At 36.3% G+C, this 16,462-nt stretch overlaps 1 protein-coding gene across 1 annotated transcript in view; it reads right to left on the reverse strand.

The window, feature by feature from the left end:
* The window catches only part of ZRANB3 (zinc finger RANBP2-type containing 3), a 39,851-nt gene that overhangs the window by 11,668 nt on the left and 11,721 nt on the right, over positions 1–16,462 (reverse strand). The window contains exons 3-9 of the mRNA XM_058809960.1: positions 11,201–11,219; positions 8,381–8,559; positions 5,736–5,967; positions 3,862–3,947; positions 1,750–1,921; positions 1,216–1,344; positions 260–379 (exon numbers count right to left, since the gene is read on the reverse strand). Of these exons, the coding sequence (XP_058665943.1) occupies positions 260–379; positions 1,216–1,344; positions 1,750–1,921; positions 3,862–3,947; positions 5,736–5,967; positions 8,381–8,559; positions 11,201–11,219 (937 nt within the window). The remainder of the gene's footprint in view (positions 1–259; positions 380–1,215; positions 1,345–1,749; positions 1,922–3,861; positions 3,948–5,735; positions 5,968–8,380; positions 8,560–11,200; positions 11,220–16,462) is intronic.

Here is a 16,462-nt window from a genome sequence, read left to right on the forward strand (position 1 = left end):
AACTGAAAAATCTGGAAAACAATTGCCTACAGCATTGATTTAATAGTAGTAATAATAACAATACCAGATACAAGTGTGTTTACATAATCCTGGAACACAAAGCAGTTCTTCAGAACCACATGATCCCTTTTAATCCAGTGGCACTGATCTGTACATAAAGTCCTTCCACTGCTGTACTCGTGTGCAGTTCTGCTGAGTTCAAACCCAGCCATTTGTGTAAGTGCAGGTGAATTTGTGTGCACATTTGTGCAGGCTTTACCTTGCTCTCTATCACTGCCTCTGTGCAGGCTTGCAGCATGCTCAGGTGATGGGCAAAGACGAGGAACTTCAGTTTGTCATTGTCAAGCATCATTTTGATGTAGTCCTTGACTGCTCCTGCCTGCAGTGAGTGTTTTCATTAGTGAGACACACAAAAAGTTCAAAAAGACATTTTTTATTTTCATGTCTTTCAATTCCTTGTAACATGAAAAGGTAAATTTCCATATCTTTTGTTATCTATGTAACACTTTATCAAACACTGACATTGCTAAGAATCAAATAATTCAGATTAATTTTGTTTTAAAAAAATATCACAACTTGATGTCTTTGAGAAACCTAACTTACTCCTTCACAGAGCGAAAAAACACACATTTATCCTCAAAAGATCATATAATTACATGGCACTTCTTCCACATTAAGATGTAGATAAACCCCCTTTTAATTCAGACATCATTATCTGATGTTTTAATCCGTATTTGAGAAAAACAAACATATTTCAAACAGACAAGATAATATTTAATCAGAACTTCTGTATCCACACACACAAAGCCATATATCAAAACTGAAAGAATAAATTTGATATGTTCACGATACCATAATCATAAAATATTGCTCTCTTTAAGCATTCATAGAATTCTTTTGTGTCAAATGTAATTTGCAGTATCTTTTGCAAAAGCCATTACAGCAATGATGACAGTTAATAACAAAATTTATCAGTGATCAACAGTTAATGCAATACACATTGCACTGGTCTTCAGATTTCTTTTTTCATTGTAATGGGGTTCTGCCTATTCCATTCTTATTCCATACAGGGAAAAAGAGAGTGTTTCTCCATGTCATGATTATAAAACAAACCAAATAACCTCATCTCGTATTCTGGCCAATAAAACCAATTTTATGAGGTTAAAAACACACACTGGATAATTTAGGGATATTAAGGAAAGACTTGCAGCTCACCTTGGCAATGGCTGTTTCCTTATACATGCGTGTGATCAGACTCATGACTTCAGAAAAGTGGCTTTCAGTGGCATCTGATCTCAGACCTCTCATCAACTTCTCCCACTCTGCAAAAGTGGCATTCAGACTCTAATTGGCAGGAGAGACCAGTGGTTAGACACAGAGTACAGGCATGTTTTAAGTGTGAAATGTTTAGGAATTTTGGAGAACTCTACCAAAATTGGTTAAAAGTATATGTGGGATTCAAAATCTATGGGAAAAGAAGATAGAAGATTGTACTAGAATTAGAAAAAAAAAAATCATTTTATCAAATGATATATTTATAATTATCAATTATATATTTTTAATTATCAGATTATCAGTATTAGTGTTCTTTGTGTTATATTTTTAAAAACAGTAACAGAGATACTCTGCTTTATACTCACACAATCCTTATAACTACATATAGTACACATGCATACATAGAAATACATATCCATACACAGATATTTCCATTTATTAAAAATTTATTTTTAACAAAAGTGGAAATTTTACCTTTGCTGCAGATTGTGGGAGGTCAAATGGAATACGTTGCCTGACTTTGGGGGGCAGCTGAGTTAGGACATCATTCTTCAGTCTTCTGATCATTATTTCACTTAAAAGTTGATGTAGTTCCTCTAAATTTGAAGCTCCTCTACAATCCCATTGCCTTCTTTTACCAAAAAATCTGGAAATGATAAATCAATACAGAGTGTAAACATGAGATCTTCCAAATTCAATAGAAATCTTCAGTACATAATCAATTTTAAAGCACACCATTGGATATTAAAGTGTGCTTCAACTTCTCAGCAGCCACCACTGCCTGCAGGAGTCACTGCCCATCACCTGCCCACAATCCTCTGTCTGTTCCCACCTTCCCATATTTCACTGTCCACAGGAAACAGAAGGTTCAGGTTTAATTTTGGAACTCCTGTTTCAATGGACTAATGAGAAGAATACACCACCATGAGAATAATCTTTATTATATTACAGACAGGAAAGCCATCATGAAAACTGCAAATATCACCATTAATATTCCTTTTTTACCCTCCCTAAGAATTCCTTCTTAGTTACTGTCAGAGACAGGATTTAAAGCTTAAGCTATCATCTTTAAAAGTTAAATAGAGGAAGAAGGTCTAACATTAGGAAGCTAAAGGCTGAAAAGAGAACAAATTTATTAACTCAATCTTCCTTATTCTTTCTTTGCTTTGTTGTTTAGGAAGTGTTGCAGCAGGAACAACAGCTTTTCTCTGTCAGCATCACCAGGAGACAATAAAATAATGAACATGACAGATTTGGACAAAAGCCCAGGTAGCATTTTCCAGAGCTAGAAGTGTGTGTTAAAAGCATGTAATTTTAATAAAAAGACAAACAAACAGCCACAAACCCCCCCACAATAATTTAGAGATTTTCAAGCCTTATTAACTTTATCAACAGTGTTCTAATTAGCTGAATAGAATCATTTGGGAAAGGGGCTGAGGGAGTCACTTCTGCACTGGTGAAGTGGGAATGGCACAGATGGAGACAGCAACATCTTTTGCTCATATCCCTTCCTTGGTCTATTTATATATCTGTCCTTATAAAGGTTTCCTTCCTCCACCCTCAGCATCAGGGATAAGACAGAAATGGCATGCTAAACCTCACAGAAATAGTTTGGAGTTCATCTTTAAAACAGGTGTCTATGGATACCTAAGGAAAAACCACCCAAATTTTCACAGGAAGTGCTGCATAAAATAATCCTATCAAGTTTATTACCACAGGATGTTTTGTTCAGGCCAAGTCATGAAGAAAAAGTTACTCACTGAAAGCTTGCCAAAGCCTGAACTTGATTTTTATTACATTTATGGTATTCCAAAAATAAGATAATCATCTATGATTGAGTAGCTAACCATGCTGTACCCACGCACACTTGTGGTGTGAAAATTACAGATGCATTCAGTCAAAACACTGTGGAAAAAATAGCATTTCTCCGTCTGAAAATTAGACAGTGATCTTCCATGTTATTTGAAGTTAAATACTGATAAAGTGCATATGATGGAGGGAGGAAAACAAGTTTTATGAAAATGAAACCATGTAATTATTATTGTAAAAATTAAATCTAAATGCTAGCCAATTTAGCTGACAAAAATCTGTTATTCTGGATACATGCAAAGTTGTAGATATGAAATTTTTAGCTGAGACAGTCAGCCTGTGAAATATAGAGACAAGTACTGGACCTTTTTTCCCACCCAAATGTGGTGAGGTCACAAAAAACCTGGATCCCATAATAAAGAAAGATATAAATTATTACATGACCATGAGTTTATGACTGAGAGTCAAAAACTCCAGTTCTGAAGGTAAAACCTCCACAGCTCATACTAACAACAGTAAGTATATAAATAATTTTACTTCACAGAATGCTTCAACTTTATCTCAAACTTTAACAGCATTAATTAATTTATTTAATCAGTGTCATCCTTTTCCCAATGCTTTTTGATGGAGGAGATGGTTGCTGATCCTGGGTTTCAAAGCAAGATAGTGTGATAGAGCAGTAGAGATGCTACCTACTGATTCTCTCACTTGGCAAGAAAAATCAAAGATGCTTATGTAAATGTAAATAAGAATGTAAATAAGCAAGGGCAGTAATACCTGACACGAGCATCACAGTATTTTTTAGCATATTCATTCCAGGTTCCAAACCTTCTTGGAAACAGTGCCTCAATCTGCATGAAGAGCTGTATAAAAAATAAAACAGCAACAGTGAAAAATTTAAAATTGCCTGTGAATGGAAGACTAATCAGAAATAATCAATACATGGTTCTTGTGCTAAGTTTACATTTAATATTTGCACAAAACCCACACAGCTTGGCCTGCATGCAAAAGAAGTTCCACAGGATACAGGAGGCTTCAGAGAGGACAGTTGTGGGAAGCCCTGAAAGAACAGAGCACTCAGAGCACTGTAACAGCACTGACAGCCTGGAAAAGATTCCCATTCAACAAGAAAACATGGATGAGATGAAGTTATCCCTTAAATACAGTTTTTATCATTTGCCAGGTACATGGGCTTCTGCAAAGCTTCAGTGCAGGTATTGCATGAGTGGCTGCTTCCTAAAATACATGAAAAACCTACTCAATTCTTAAGTTTTACTTCAAAAAAATGGGCAATATCAATGCAGACCAGAAATTCCACTTTTTTTTTTTTTTTTTCCTGCTGAATAGCAGGAGGCAAATACCAGTTTAGATGACCTTAAGCAGGAGGAATCCTGCTTTACAAGCTGTTACACTGTCAAAGCTCCCTGGCTTCTGAGATAATTTTCTATACATTTAAAGACTTTATACAAAGATTCTGCTTGTGACACAAAACTGATTAAAGACATCTAATGCTTTTTATACTCTGCCTTGTAAGCCAGTGAAGAACATCAGTATCACTAAAAAATATCTCAAGTTGTTAAGTTGTTTTCCATTTGGTCATGAATTTTGATCCCATTGCTGTGGTCAAGGACAGGTTGCATGGAATTTCCTTTAAAGACCTTTAACAATGATACTGGTCTCAGTATCCATGTACTATATAAAGGCAGAACACTTTCTAACTTCAGTTCTTCATCCAGGGCTGGTTGCAATGTCATTGCACAGGAAATTTTAGTAATTATCCACACCCACAAACATAAATATTCATATTAAATTTTTAGGTAAGTACTCATGATATACCAAGGCCTTTTCCATACCACAAATATCTACCTCAAGTTATAAACTCTTTGAACAAATTAAATTCATAAAGTGTCTTGGCATAAGTTCTATTTACACAGTAAGGAATTCTGAAGTATAAAATATTATTTATATAACTCTTTTAAGCTCCCTGAATTCAAATCAGCTCTTATATTTATTTATATACTTATATACCCATTTTTCCCTTACATTTGAGAAATAAAGGCAGCTGTCTTGGGTTCAGTATAAAACCCAAGAGGGTTTTTGTTACCTCTCTGCTCCTCCCCAGTTCCATAAGCTGAACTTCCTTCAAAGGAAAATTTGTCATTCTGGATGTGCAACAAGCACAGCCTGTATTTTTTTCCATTGAAGTGAACATTAGGAATATCCAACAGACCAGTGACACTAAGGGCTTTCTTTATCAGATGATGAAGTAGAAGATTTATTACAAGATCTTGCACACCAAAGACTCCCCTACCCAGGAGAAACAAGCAGTTCTCTGCTCAGGCTCTTTATTTTTTAGTTTTCATCCAACTATCAGTCTGTTACATGAAAGATTAATTTCTTACAAGAAACACTGTCTCAATTCACCAGTGCCCAAGCTTGAAACAAGTTTGTAAATCAACTCAAACAAAATTGCTTAGGTTTCTTATACTTGTCCTTCCTGATGCAGCCAGTGCAACTTTTGATGTCCTAATGCCTGTAATTGAATATATTCAAGGAAACTACAAAACTGAACATTTATTACTGATACTATCATTGAAAAAAAACCAAACAAAACCAAACCCAAACCAAATAAAACACAGCATGTCAAATACCTCTTCAGGTCTTCCTAGAGCAGGAGTTCCAGTAAGGAGAACAGCTCTGAGAGCTTTCTGAACAATTGGCAGTAAAATCTTGCTACGGGTGGCATTTCTGGATTTCATGTAGTGTGACTCATCAATCACAACCACCTTAAACTTCTGCCTGTACAAAGTGTCCACCAAGGTCTGTGCATCAGATGTTAATAGCCCATACCCCAGGATTGTTACTTTGCTCGTTGATATTCCCCTGGAAGAGAAAAGCCACAAGCTTTTTTCGTAAATTTTTATTGTAGGACAATTCATATAGCAGAGAGATTATAAAAAACTAATCTCAGAAGGGATGTGTGTCTCCTTTTGGATTGATTGACATGTGGGCTGTCAGGCTAACAACAACAGCTTTTGGTGTTTAAAACATCTCACACTTCTCAACCACACACATTTCATAACCATTTTCAGAGGACACACATTGCATTTCAAAGGAATTTCATTTATCTGGATGCATTGCTTCACCCTGTCCTCTTTTCCAGGGGCATCCCATTGTAAAAATCCACTTTGTGGACAAAAAGTTACACACAAGCCAAGACCTTAATTAGCACCCAAACAGATGAAGTAATAATGTCTCTGTGCAAGCTTTCTACTGCTCTGGGTACAGAGAGTCCCCTCAGCAGCAGCCTGAGAGGGTTCATCAGACTGTCCCTGAGTATTTGGGCACTGTGAAAGCACAGACTGGGCTGAACCTCAGCACCTGGAAAAACCATTCCTGTCAGAGCTGCTACCCAGCTTTTTTGCTCAAATAGAACAAGAGGAAAACAAAAACATCTGGAAGCAGAGAGTCAACATAACACAGGATGAAAAAATAGTATTTAATTGAAAATGAATTTTTTGTAACAAATTTCAAGATGTATACAGGTCCAAGGCATGAACTGATATTAAAATCACTAGAGAGCACTGTGGCCCTTCAGGTGCAGCACAGGAACTCAAAGCTGTTAGACACACAATCACCAGGATGGGGTCAGAGCTGGTCCACCCATCTGTCAGACACCACTGCCCTGCTGGCATCATTTCTGTTTGGTCTGCAGTACAAGAGATCAAGAAACCAAACAAGCTGAAGTTTCCTTGAGGATTTAAGAGGAAGAAAGTAAATGCAGCTACACATTCCTGCTCCTGGATATGGAAGGGCAGTGGTTTGAGCACTGGCACTGTGGGCACTGCAGACTCTGGCTGTCACTGTACAGATAAATGGAGCAACCAGGAAAGCACAAAACTGCCTTACTCTTTCTGAAGGGGACATTAAAAAAATTACAAATAAACTTATTTATTTTAGTGGAACCAAATTATGCAAGAAACTTCCATTTTCAAATTTGGCCAGAAATTACAAACTGATGCCTAAGTTTATTTTAACCTGTTTTAATCAAGAAGTTAACACTCAAGCAGTAAACTTGGAAGTTTTGAAGAAAAGCAAAGTATTAAACTGAGAGAAATCAAAGTTTAACATATGGAAGCAGAATTTAACAAAATGCTAAACCAAATTTGGCAGCTGTGTTTTTGCATTTTCTTACAAATGCATGAAACACTTTCTAATGTTAAAATATTAATTAGTTCAACAGCAACCTCACTTATAGCTAGGAAACCTCCTGGGAGTTAAATGAGCAGAAACCCAAGTTTTCATCTTTTCTTCTTTTTGAATATAAGTAATAATAGTTAAGGTCTAGGAGTAGTCCTTTTAAAAAATCTTAAAAGGAATAGAATTTCATCTGCCATTTAACTGTCCCATCATTTTGCCTAGTCCACATGTCCCCTTTATGCCAGCACTATAAGCACTGAGTGCCTTTCAGACAAATACCTTTAAAAAGAAAGCTAATTTTAGTTTCCAAATTCCTATGATGAATTTCAATTTTGACTATCAGTAGGAATTACCCTTTGATGAAGCTTTCAAAATGCATTTTCAGTTGGATTTCTGGGGTTACCAGGAAGGTTGCAAGCAGCACATCTTGGCAGTCAAGTCACTCTCTGATATTCCCAGAAAAGATGAAGATCAGTCTCCCTCACACCAAAATTTTAGAACAACATCTAAACATTAGCATAAAGTCAACCAAGTCATTTACAGTAAAGCAGACAAAAACCACCCTTGCAATTCAGGGTAGTAGGAGAGTTATCCTAATAACAGCCAAGCCACAGCCTCTCTGATGAATTCATGCTGTTAAATCTAAAGATAGAAAGCGTAGGGCACGATGACCTTTTCAGTTATTTAGGGATTACTTACTTGAACTTACAAATTTCCTCAGAGTGCTAAATGGAATTCTAACAGTAATTACTTCCTTATTTTGTAATGTACACCAGAAGTTCTCCAAAAATGTTTTACAGAAGCTAATGAATTCATCAGAATTGAGAAATAACTGTGTATGTTCAATTTGAGACACACTGAAGTAATCTAATTTTCAGCAGACAAGCATTTGCTACTTTGCAAAAAGCAGATGCCTCAACTTCAAAGAAAACGAGTAACTACTATAACACAAGAACAGAAAACTGGGAGGAGTGGCTGATAGCCCAGGGGGTGTTTCTGATAGCCCAGGGGGTGTTTCTGATAGCCCAGGGGGTAGCTCTGCTTGAGCAGGGGGTGGTGAGCAAGCCTTTCTAGAGAAGAACAACAAACTACTCACCCAATATCAGTTTTGTTCTGAATGATGCTAATGTCATCTGGAGAGAGCTCTGGAATCCACTTCTCCATCTCATCCACCCAAGGGTATCTCAGAGAGGAAGGCACTACAATTAGGAGAGGCCATTCATGTTTATAGTAATATGAAATGGCAATTGCTTGAATGGTTTTTCCTAGCCCCATCTGGGAAAAGAAAAGAAAAGAACATTAAAACCACAAGTCTCTGCTCAGAAAGCACATTTCATTCAGAAGAGCCCAAAAGATTTTGCAAAGACAGAACCAAATAAAGGAAACCCAGTCAAAGAGCTACTTACATAGCATGTATTCAATTATCACTTTGTTACCACAGATCATCTTTTATGAAACAAGATTTTCCTAGTTAAATGTATTAATACATGTACTATATCTGGTTATCTCATCAAAGTCAGAAGAAGCATTTCCATTAATCTCAAAAGATTTTCAGTTCAGAGTCTTAATAGGAGAGACTAAAGAAATCAAACACTTTAACTTGTGAAGCTACTAAAAACATTTTTAAAAGACTATGCAAAGGAAAGAAAACTACAGGATGCCTTCTTACAATAACAACAACTTTGTCCTCAGTTGCATAGGCAAGTGAGGAACACAGACCTGGGAAGAGCTCTGGGTTTGACCCAGTGGGTCAACAAAAAGCAACCACTGCTCTGATTCAGCAGGGCTGATGGTTTGTCCTTGGCCTGCACCACAGATGGGACAGCCCAGAGAGAGGGAGAATTCAGATGGACACACATGGGGAGGATTCAAAAGATCTACATTTAACAGGAAGGTACATGCTTCCTATTGCCAAGGTGGGAATGCTCCCATCTGTGAATAATCATGGCAACAGATGATTTTAAGATTCATAATTTAGGGCTTTGTTTAAAAAATATCACACACTTTCCCCCCCACATCAAAATTTTATCAAAGAATGCAGCTATTTTCTCAAGAGATAATTCCTAACTCCTGTGAAACACCAAAGCAGAGGTGAGCCTTACAATGCTCTGGGCAGGTTTTCCATGCAGTCCAGTGGACATCTGAGTGGATTTGCTGCTACCTAGCTACTCCCAGCAGTGAGACATAAAACAACTTACATGTCCAGTATTGAGTCTAAATGGACTGACTTAATGATGTAATAAAGAGATTGCCCAAGTACAAAAGAAAACAATGAATTTTTCTACTATTACTAGAAAGAAAATAACAGGAAAGCTACAGTGATACTCAGTTTTCATTCAAAATTGCCAAGTTTTCATTAAAATTTTCCTGCAAGTTTTTCCCTTGTGTCACCAGCAGTTTTTAGGTTATCTGAAAATAACTCCAAGTGAAAACAAACAACAAAAAAAAAAGACTAATTTTTAGTTTGCTGCCATGGCTGTGCCCTAATTCAGGCTGTGCAGGCCCTGGTGACACTGGGTTGAAATGAATATAGAATAAAAGCAAGGCTTTTACCATCAGCACACCCAGGGCTGGATGCAGATCCCACAGAGCTGATCAGCAGCTAGGTAACAATGAGAGAGACTAGAAAAACTGGAGAAAATATTATGGTCTTGGGTTTTGATATAAACCCATTTTTCTCCAGCATGGAAATGGATGACACTGAAATTTTAGGGGAAAAATTTTGTCTGTCCCCACTCTGAGAAGAAATAGAAACATATTTGGATATCACCTTTCTAAAAATGCTGGTTTTATCTTACTTTAATTCTTACATAGTTACACAATCCAGGGATATGTACAGTAATTCTCTGACCTTGAGTTTTCCTCCATAATTTCTTCTTACATACAAGCTCACAATACTGATATTTAATTTTACCAACATTTTCTTATTTAGAGATAGGACAAAAAGCACAGGATACACACCAGTGCACAATATTCTTCCAGTGCCACACCTATTGTCATTACAAAATATACAACTTTTATTTTGGAATAAATGTATCTTCCAGGACTTTTTATTGCTAACATAATTATGCACAGCTCATTTTCTAGTTCAAGGCTGGAAATAAACTGTTTTAATAAAAAAATAGCTACTGCTGATATTTTGATTTTTCCCAAGCTTCCCTTTTTCTCTTCCCCTGAATACTTTTGTATTCTCCACAGCTCCCAGATATTTTGCATTCTATGCCAGGATAGTTTATCTCCAGATGTAATGAGATTTTTATAGTATGAGGAGATGCTTAAATCCCAATAATCCATCTCCCTCTCCCTCCTAGTGTGTCAAGAAAACCCAAATTAGAATTGTGAGACTACAGCAATTCTCTTTTTCAGAAAGGTTTTGTACTGACAATACTTCAAGAACATTATTACAAAAATATTTTATCTGGGGGAAGAAATGCTGGACTCAGATTTCCTTGATAAGGAATACAACATATATTTTTAAATGTATGGATACAATAAATTTTACTATTACTACTTGATGAGAGCACTTAAAAAAATTCATCTTTGGAAACCATATCTGTTAAAAATCTTTTTGGGCCAGGAATGTCTAATAATGCACTAAAAATAGCTCACTATGCAATTATAAAGCACTTAAAAAAAATCAACTGAGTCAGTGTTTTTAAAATGTAACAGTACAGGAGATTTAACCTACAATTAAAAGTAACCTTTTAAGTTTTCTCAAGGATTCTTCTAAACTTATGTCAGGTTCCAATTTTTCCCTCACTTAGGTATTTTCAGGATATCTGCTGACTATCACACAAATTAGGATTCTTTTATTACCAGCCTTTCTGCCCACAACTCTCAAACAAAAAAGTCACATCTGCACCAAGTGCATTAACACCAGAAAAGACAGTGTTAGAGGAACAGGAACATCACTCACCTCATCAGCAATCATACACCTAAAGAGGAAACAAAAAAGGGGAGGAAAAGCAGAAATTAATACAAAATATAATACATAAACTAATACTTACAAATTGTTTACTATAAATTAAAATTCTGGATTTACAGAACCAATGAAAGGAAAAAAAGGTGACTTCATTCCTCCAGATATCACCTACAAAAAATGAATTTGGTATGAACTGAAAGTAAGTCCAAGAATTCTTCCAAATATGTTTGCTGGCATTACTGCAGAACTTGCAATTACAAAACTGAATTTCTGCCTAGGTCCAGGGATGGATTAATTGTAATCATAAGAGACACTTCCAAGGCAAGAAGAGTATCTTCAATTTTCTTTTGTCTTTCAGAAACAGCAACACTTCTGTGCTTCATGATTAAGGATTATTTGTATTTTAGATTGATTTCAAAAATGTGCTTTCCTGAGCTGTCACATTTGTTTTGAAATAGAAGCAGACACTCCCTCTTCCCCACCAATTGTACCAGTTAAAGTATTAGAAAATGAATTTGATTCTTTGCCCATTTTGGAGTCACTTGGCAAAGCCACTATGTGTAAAGACAATGACAACTCTGAGTCCCCAGTCATAAATAGTAAATTCTGTTCAGCATATTTACATTTTGTAAACATTAAATGCCATTTTTTACATGAATTTCTTAAAGGTATTTTAACCATTCTGGGATTCTATATGTACCTTTGCACTGTGTGACTCAAATATAGCACTCCTTCCAGGAAAAAATTGGAAAGATCTTCCAGGTCTTAGTGTCTTTAAGAAAATTTAACTCAACAAGATAAAAACATTCTGTATTTTGATCCAGAAAAATCTTTCCAAGTAATACAGAACTGCTTTTTTAGTGGTAGCTACTCTGGAGTTAGTGGAGCTGGCCAAAAATGATAAAATGTTTGATATTTTCAGAACCACAGCATAATGCTGTTTGCTCACTGACTGCCAGTATAAATTCCTGTGGCTACTAATTTCTGCAGTTTCATTCAACTGAGGTAAAAAATTGATTTAAATTAATTCTTACACAACTCCATTTTTATAAGCAACAAACTATCTATTTGCAATTGCTTTGCAACTTCCCCGCCCCAGCTGTTAGGGATGGAGCAAAGAAAACATAGGAAGAAAATAAAACAAAACAAAGGCCCAAGTCTGCACAGATTTACAAAGGAATAAAAAGGCAGGGAGACAATTATTTTTAGTGGCAACTCATGATTGTGAGACCTTAATGTCTGTGATTTGCAGCTGGGCAAAGACATTTATTTGCAGACAACTAACACACAATTCTAATTTAAAAATAATGTCAGTTTTTGCTCAAAGACTTTTTTTTCCATTCAATACTCATTGATAATTGCTTGAACTGAGGTTTACAAAACAAGTCTTTCTTTTTTGCAGATTCTTGGAGGCCAACTGCTTTCAGTACATTAATCATGTTTTTAAAAAACAGTTTGAGGCCTGAAATCAATTGGAATGCACAATAACCTACTGTTGCAGTAGAACTCCTTACACAAATGCAGCAAATGAGTAAGGCTACAACTAACAGCCACAGAGCACAGACAGCTCAAGAATAAACCACACACCTCCTTCAACAATAAAGATAATTTATTGTAGGAATATCAGAGCTGAAGTACAAATATAGCAATAACCAAGCTGCATCTGGTAGCAAGAAAATGTGGTAAAGAGGACAGGAATAAAAGTATTCCTTGCCAACTTCTGCTGCAAATACAGTATTTCTCAGCAAATCAATTTAAATTTTAGTAGAATTGCATAAATAGTGAAATGTTAATTATGCCAGTTCAGACAATAAGAAAATGTGAGAATAGGTAGGATTCTGTTGCACTACTCTTTGGCACAGGTGAACTATTTGGATGCTCTGTCTTCCCTTCAGGATAACAAGCAAAAATGAAGAAATTCAGAGTGATTTACAAATGGCTCTGACAATTAGAAACTGAAGAGCAAATAAAAAATCACCCACTTTAAAAGCATGTCAACCACAGGAACATCTTTTCCATAGAGCTAGATTTCTTCATCAGAGTGAAATGTAGCCACCTAAACATTGATGACTTTATCTGATGACAAATAAGAAATGGTTCTGCTTTCCTTTTTGCACTCATTTTCAGGCTGTACTCATAAAATCTTTGCTGCTATAGAGTATCTCCTGTTTTCAATGTCTATTAACTTCCACTGATTATGTCCTTAAGTTAAATTTCTTATGTAGCAGCAACAAAGTTGATGACTTTCAAATATTTATAGAAACTCATCAATTTGTTGCTGGTAAATGAAGGAAAGTACAAAGTAGCTGTCATCATAATAATAACAATAATAATTTACCCATAATAACTCTGCAAACAGAGGTTACATTAAGTGATCAACAGAGTTTTATCTTCCTCATTTCTGCAGCACCAATAGAAACAGAGCCACAGAAACACCCCTATGCTTAAAGCTGGGGATCTCTGGTGATATATTTACTTTGAGAAGTATTCACTCTCTTCTCCTGCCCAATGATGAAATTGCTTTGTCATAAGTAGTTGGGATTTTCTTCCTGTACTTGCAATCCAGCCAATTTTCAGCATTTCAAATTTGACCAGACACATCACAGCTTGAGATCAATCAAGTGCACTAAATTGGTTTTAAAGCTCCAGTTAGAGTTATCTGAATGTGTAAAGTCCCCTGTGATTACACAGTTAGTGACATGAATCACTGCTTGGATCCACACTGCTCAGACTCAAATTCCTGAAGTGCTACAGTTTTTAAATTGCTAATTTGTGCCAACTAATTAACATTATTGACACACTTGACAAAATTTTAACATGGCATACAAGATTGAGTTTGTGATACAGGTAGGAGTTAATGGAAGTGGAAATGGAGGATATTCAACTTATTTTATGACATGATGCATTTTAAAGCATTCATCTATGTAGCTTTCATAGTTTTAATACAAGAATTCTAAAGATGTCTGCCTAATGTAGTTACAAAACATAAGAAGTCCAAATTATTTTCATTGGATTCTGGGGCAATGAAAAACACCTTATAGAGGACAGGAAATAATGAAATGTCTCCAGTTTATAATCACAACAATTAGATTTGAAGTGTAAAGAACTTTCCTATCTCTATAGCCCACATCACACAGAACTTACAAGATACCTAATAGCTAGTTGCACTAAGCTGCTAAAAAGCAATACTTTACATAATCTTAAAAATATGCAGCCTCTATTTAAAACAAACTTCAGTATGTTCTACATTACTGCAGTCAGACAAGCTGCCAACATGGACATAAAGGTTCCATGCTGTCAAAAGCAGAAGAAACAGATCTTCAGCTACATTGAAGGGACAAATATGTATTTTTGTTTCATATATTTTGACTGCAAGAAGACAGACTTCTTGTTCTCTGAAGTTCAATTAGTCATTTCCTCTCAACTGGTAGTTACCCAATCTGAGCTTCATCATTCATGTCCCATCTGTTCATATGACACCTTAATAATAGCTCTATCCAAGAATATAAATCAGAGCTATGATACACAGATTCATATCCTGTTAGAAGCTCAACCCACATGGTCAAAAGTTTCAGAAAAGCATGGAAAAAAGGAATTTGAGATGTCTCAGTTGCACTTGCTCTCAGCAGCAAAGTCCAACCATGCAAAAAGCACCAGTCAATGGCAAATTCTTTCAGATTCTTTTGCATTTAATCTTTAAATGTTTCCCTTCTTCAGAGTGAATCCTGTGAAACCACAGGGTTCACTCTGAAGAAGGGAAACATTTAAAGATAAAGTTTGAATCTCTGTCCATTCATCAAGGCAATCTATTTTTTCCTAGCAGAAAGCAGCAGAATCTCATTGGGATGCACTGCACATGCTGCTACAACCTTGCTACTATTCATAGTAGGGTTAGCAATGGCCTCCAGACACAGCAGGATCTTTCACAAACAGAAGGGAAACATCATTTGGGCCTCCACCAGATTGTAACAGCCCCAGCATGTTGAGGTGTATTAGCCTGAAAATAAAAGTACATTTTTCTTCTATCAAGCAAACACAAAGAGCTTTGAGTGAGGATGTACCTGGTGAGTGAACATGCCTGCAGAGAGCAAGGTCTGCTGTGCTGGTGCAGCTCAGGTGCACACAAAACCTTACTGCTGCTCACTGAAGAGAACAAATGCAAGCACCTGAGGCTGTACACAAACCCCAGCTTTCTTCTGCATGGAGAGAATCCATAATTGAAGGGACCACCCAAAGCTGGATGAGTCAGAACCCCAAAACCAGACCTTCAGCACTATCAGAATAGGGTTGGTTGGTACTTGATACCTTGTAAAGGTACCAAGCACCAGGCAAAGGTGCATTTATACATTCTAACTGCAGCAAACCTTGGAGAGAAACCTGCAACAAGCAAAAAAACAGGTGAAGGAGCTAAGAAAGAAAGCCAAAACTCCTGACAGAGCCCTCTGAAAGCTCTATCAGGAAAGCTCTGCCTCTAAAAGGACAGAAAAAATAATTTTTCAAACCTCAAAAAACACAGAAAGAGTTCCTGGTTGTGTTGATGTCAAGAAGATTGGAATCAGCTTTGCAAAGCAGAAGGACAAGCAGATCTTTAAAATTTTATGCAGATGAGTTCACTGGAGAAACAGAAGGAAACTGAGGCCAAGCTCATGTGGCATATGCCATAGAGACATACAAAAATAGTCTGCATCAGAAGGTTAATGCTAACACAGTTTTATAAAATGAGTTTCAGGGAAGAACAAACATTTAAATGAAAATAATTTCAATTTCTGGGTTCCATTTGGGTCACCCCTTTTGAAATGTCAGCACTATTAACCATGCAAACAATACAGCTAAAGTTTCTTCTATTAGTTATGGCTACTGCAGTAAGGTATTTTTGTAAAGAGAAATAATCTCATTTTGAACCTTGCTCTTGGAGGAATATTGATTAACACCACACTGGAATTAAGGTCTCTACAACCAAGGATCCTACCAAGTCAAAAACCTGATGTTAGAGCTTTCTTGTAAATATAGAAATATTTAGATAATATCTTCTCTAGAAAGTTGTGCTTCATTACCTGGTAGACTAAAAACTAAAGGGGTACAGCAATCCAATACATCTGTTCCTTGCTTGGAAGGATAATTTAACTTCTTGACTGATTTTCAGCAGCTATTTATCCAGGAAAAACCACTAAGAACTGCAGGTAGCTTTTTCAGAACAAACTCCTTCCTTTTTAAATGCATTTTCCAAGGCAAACAGTGAAAGCTGTAGCACTTCAT

The sequence above is a fragment of the Ammospiza caudacuta genome, chromosome 8 (assembly GCF_027887145.1).
Source record: "Ammospiza caudacuta isolate bAmmCau1 chromosome 8, bAmmCau1.pri, whole genome shotgun sequence".
Lineage (NCBI taxonomy): Eukaryota > Metazoa > Chordata > Aves > Passeriformes > Passerellidae > Ammospiza > Ammospiza caudacuta.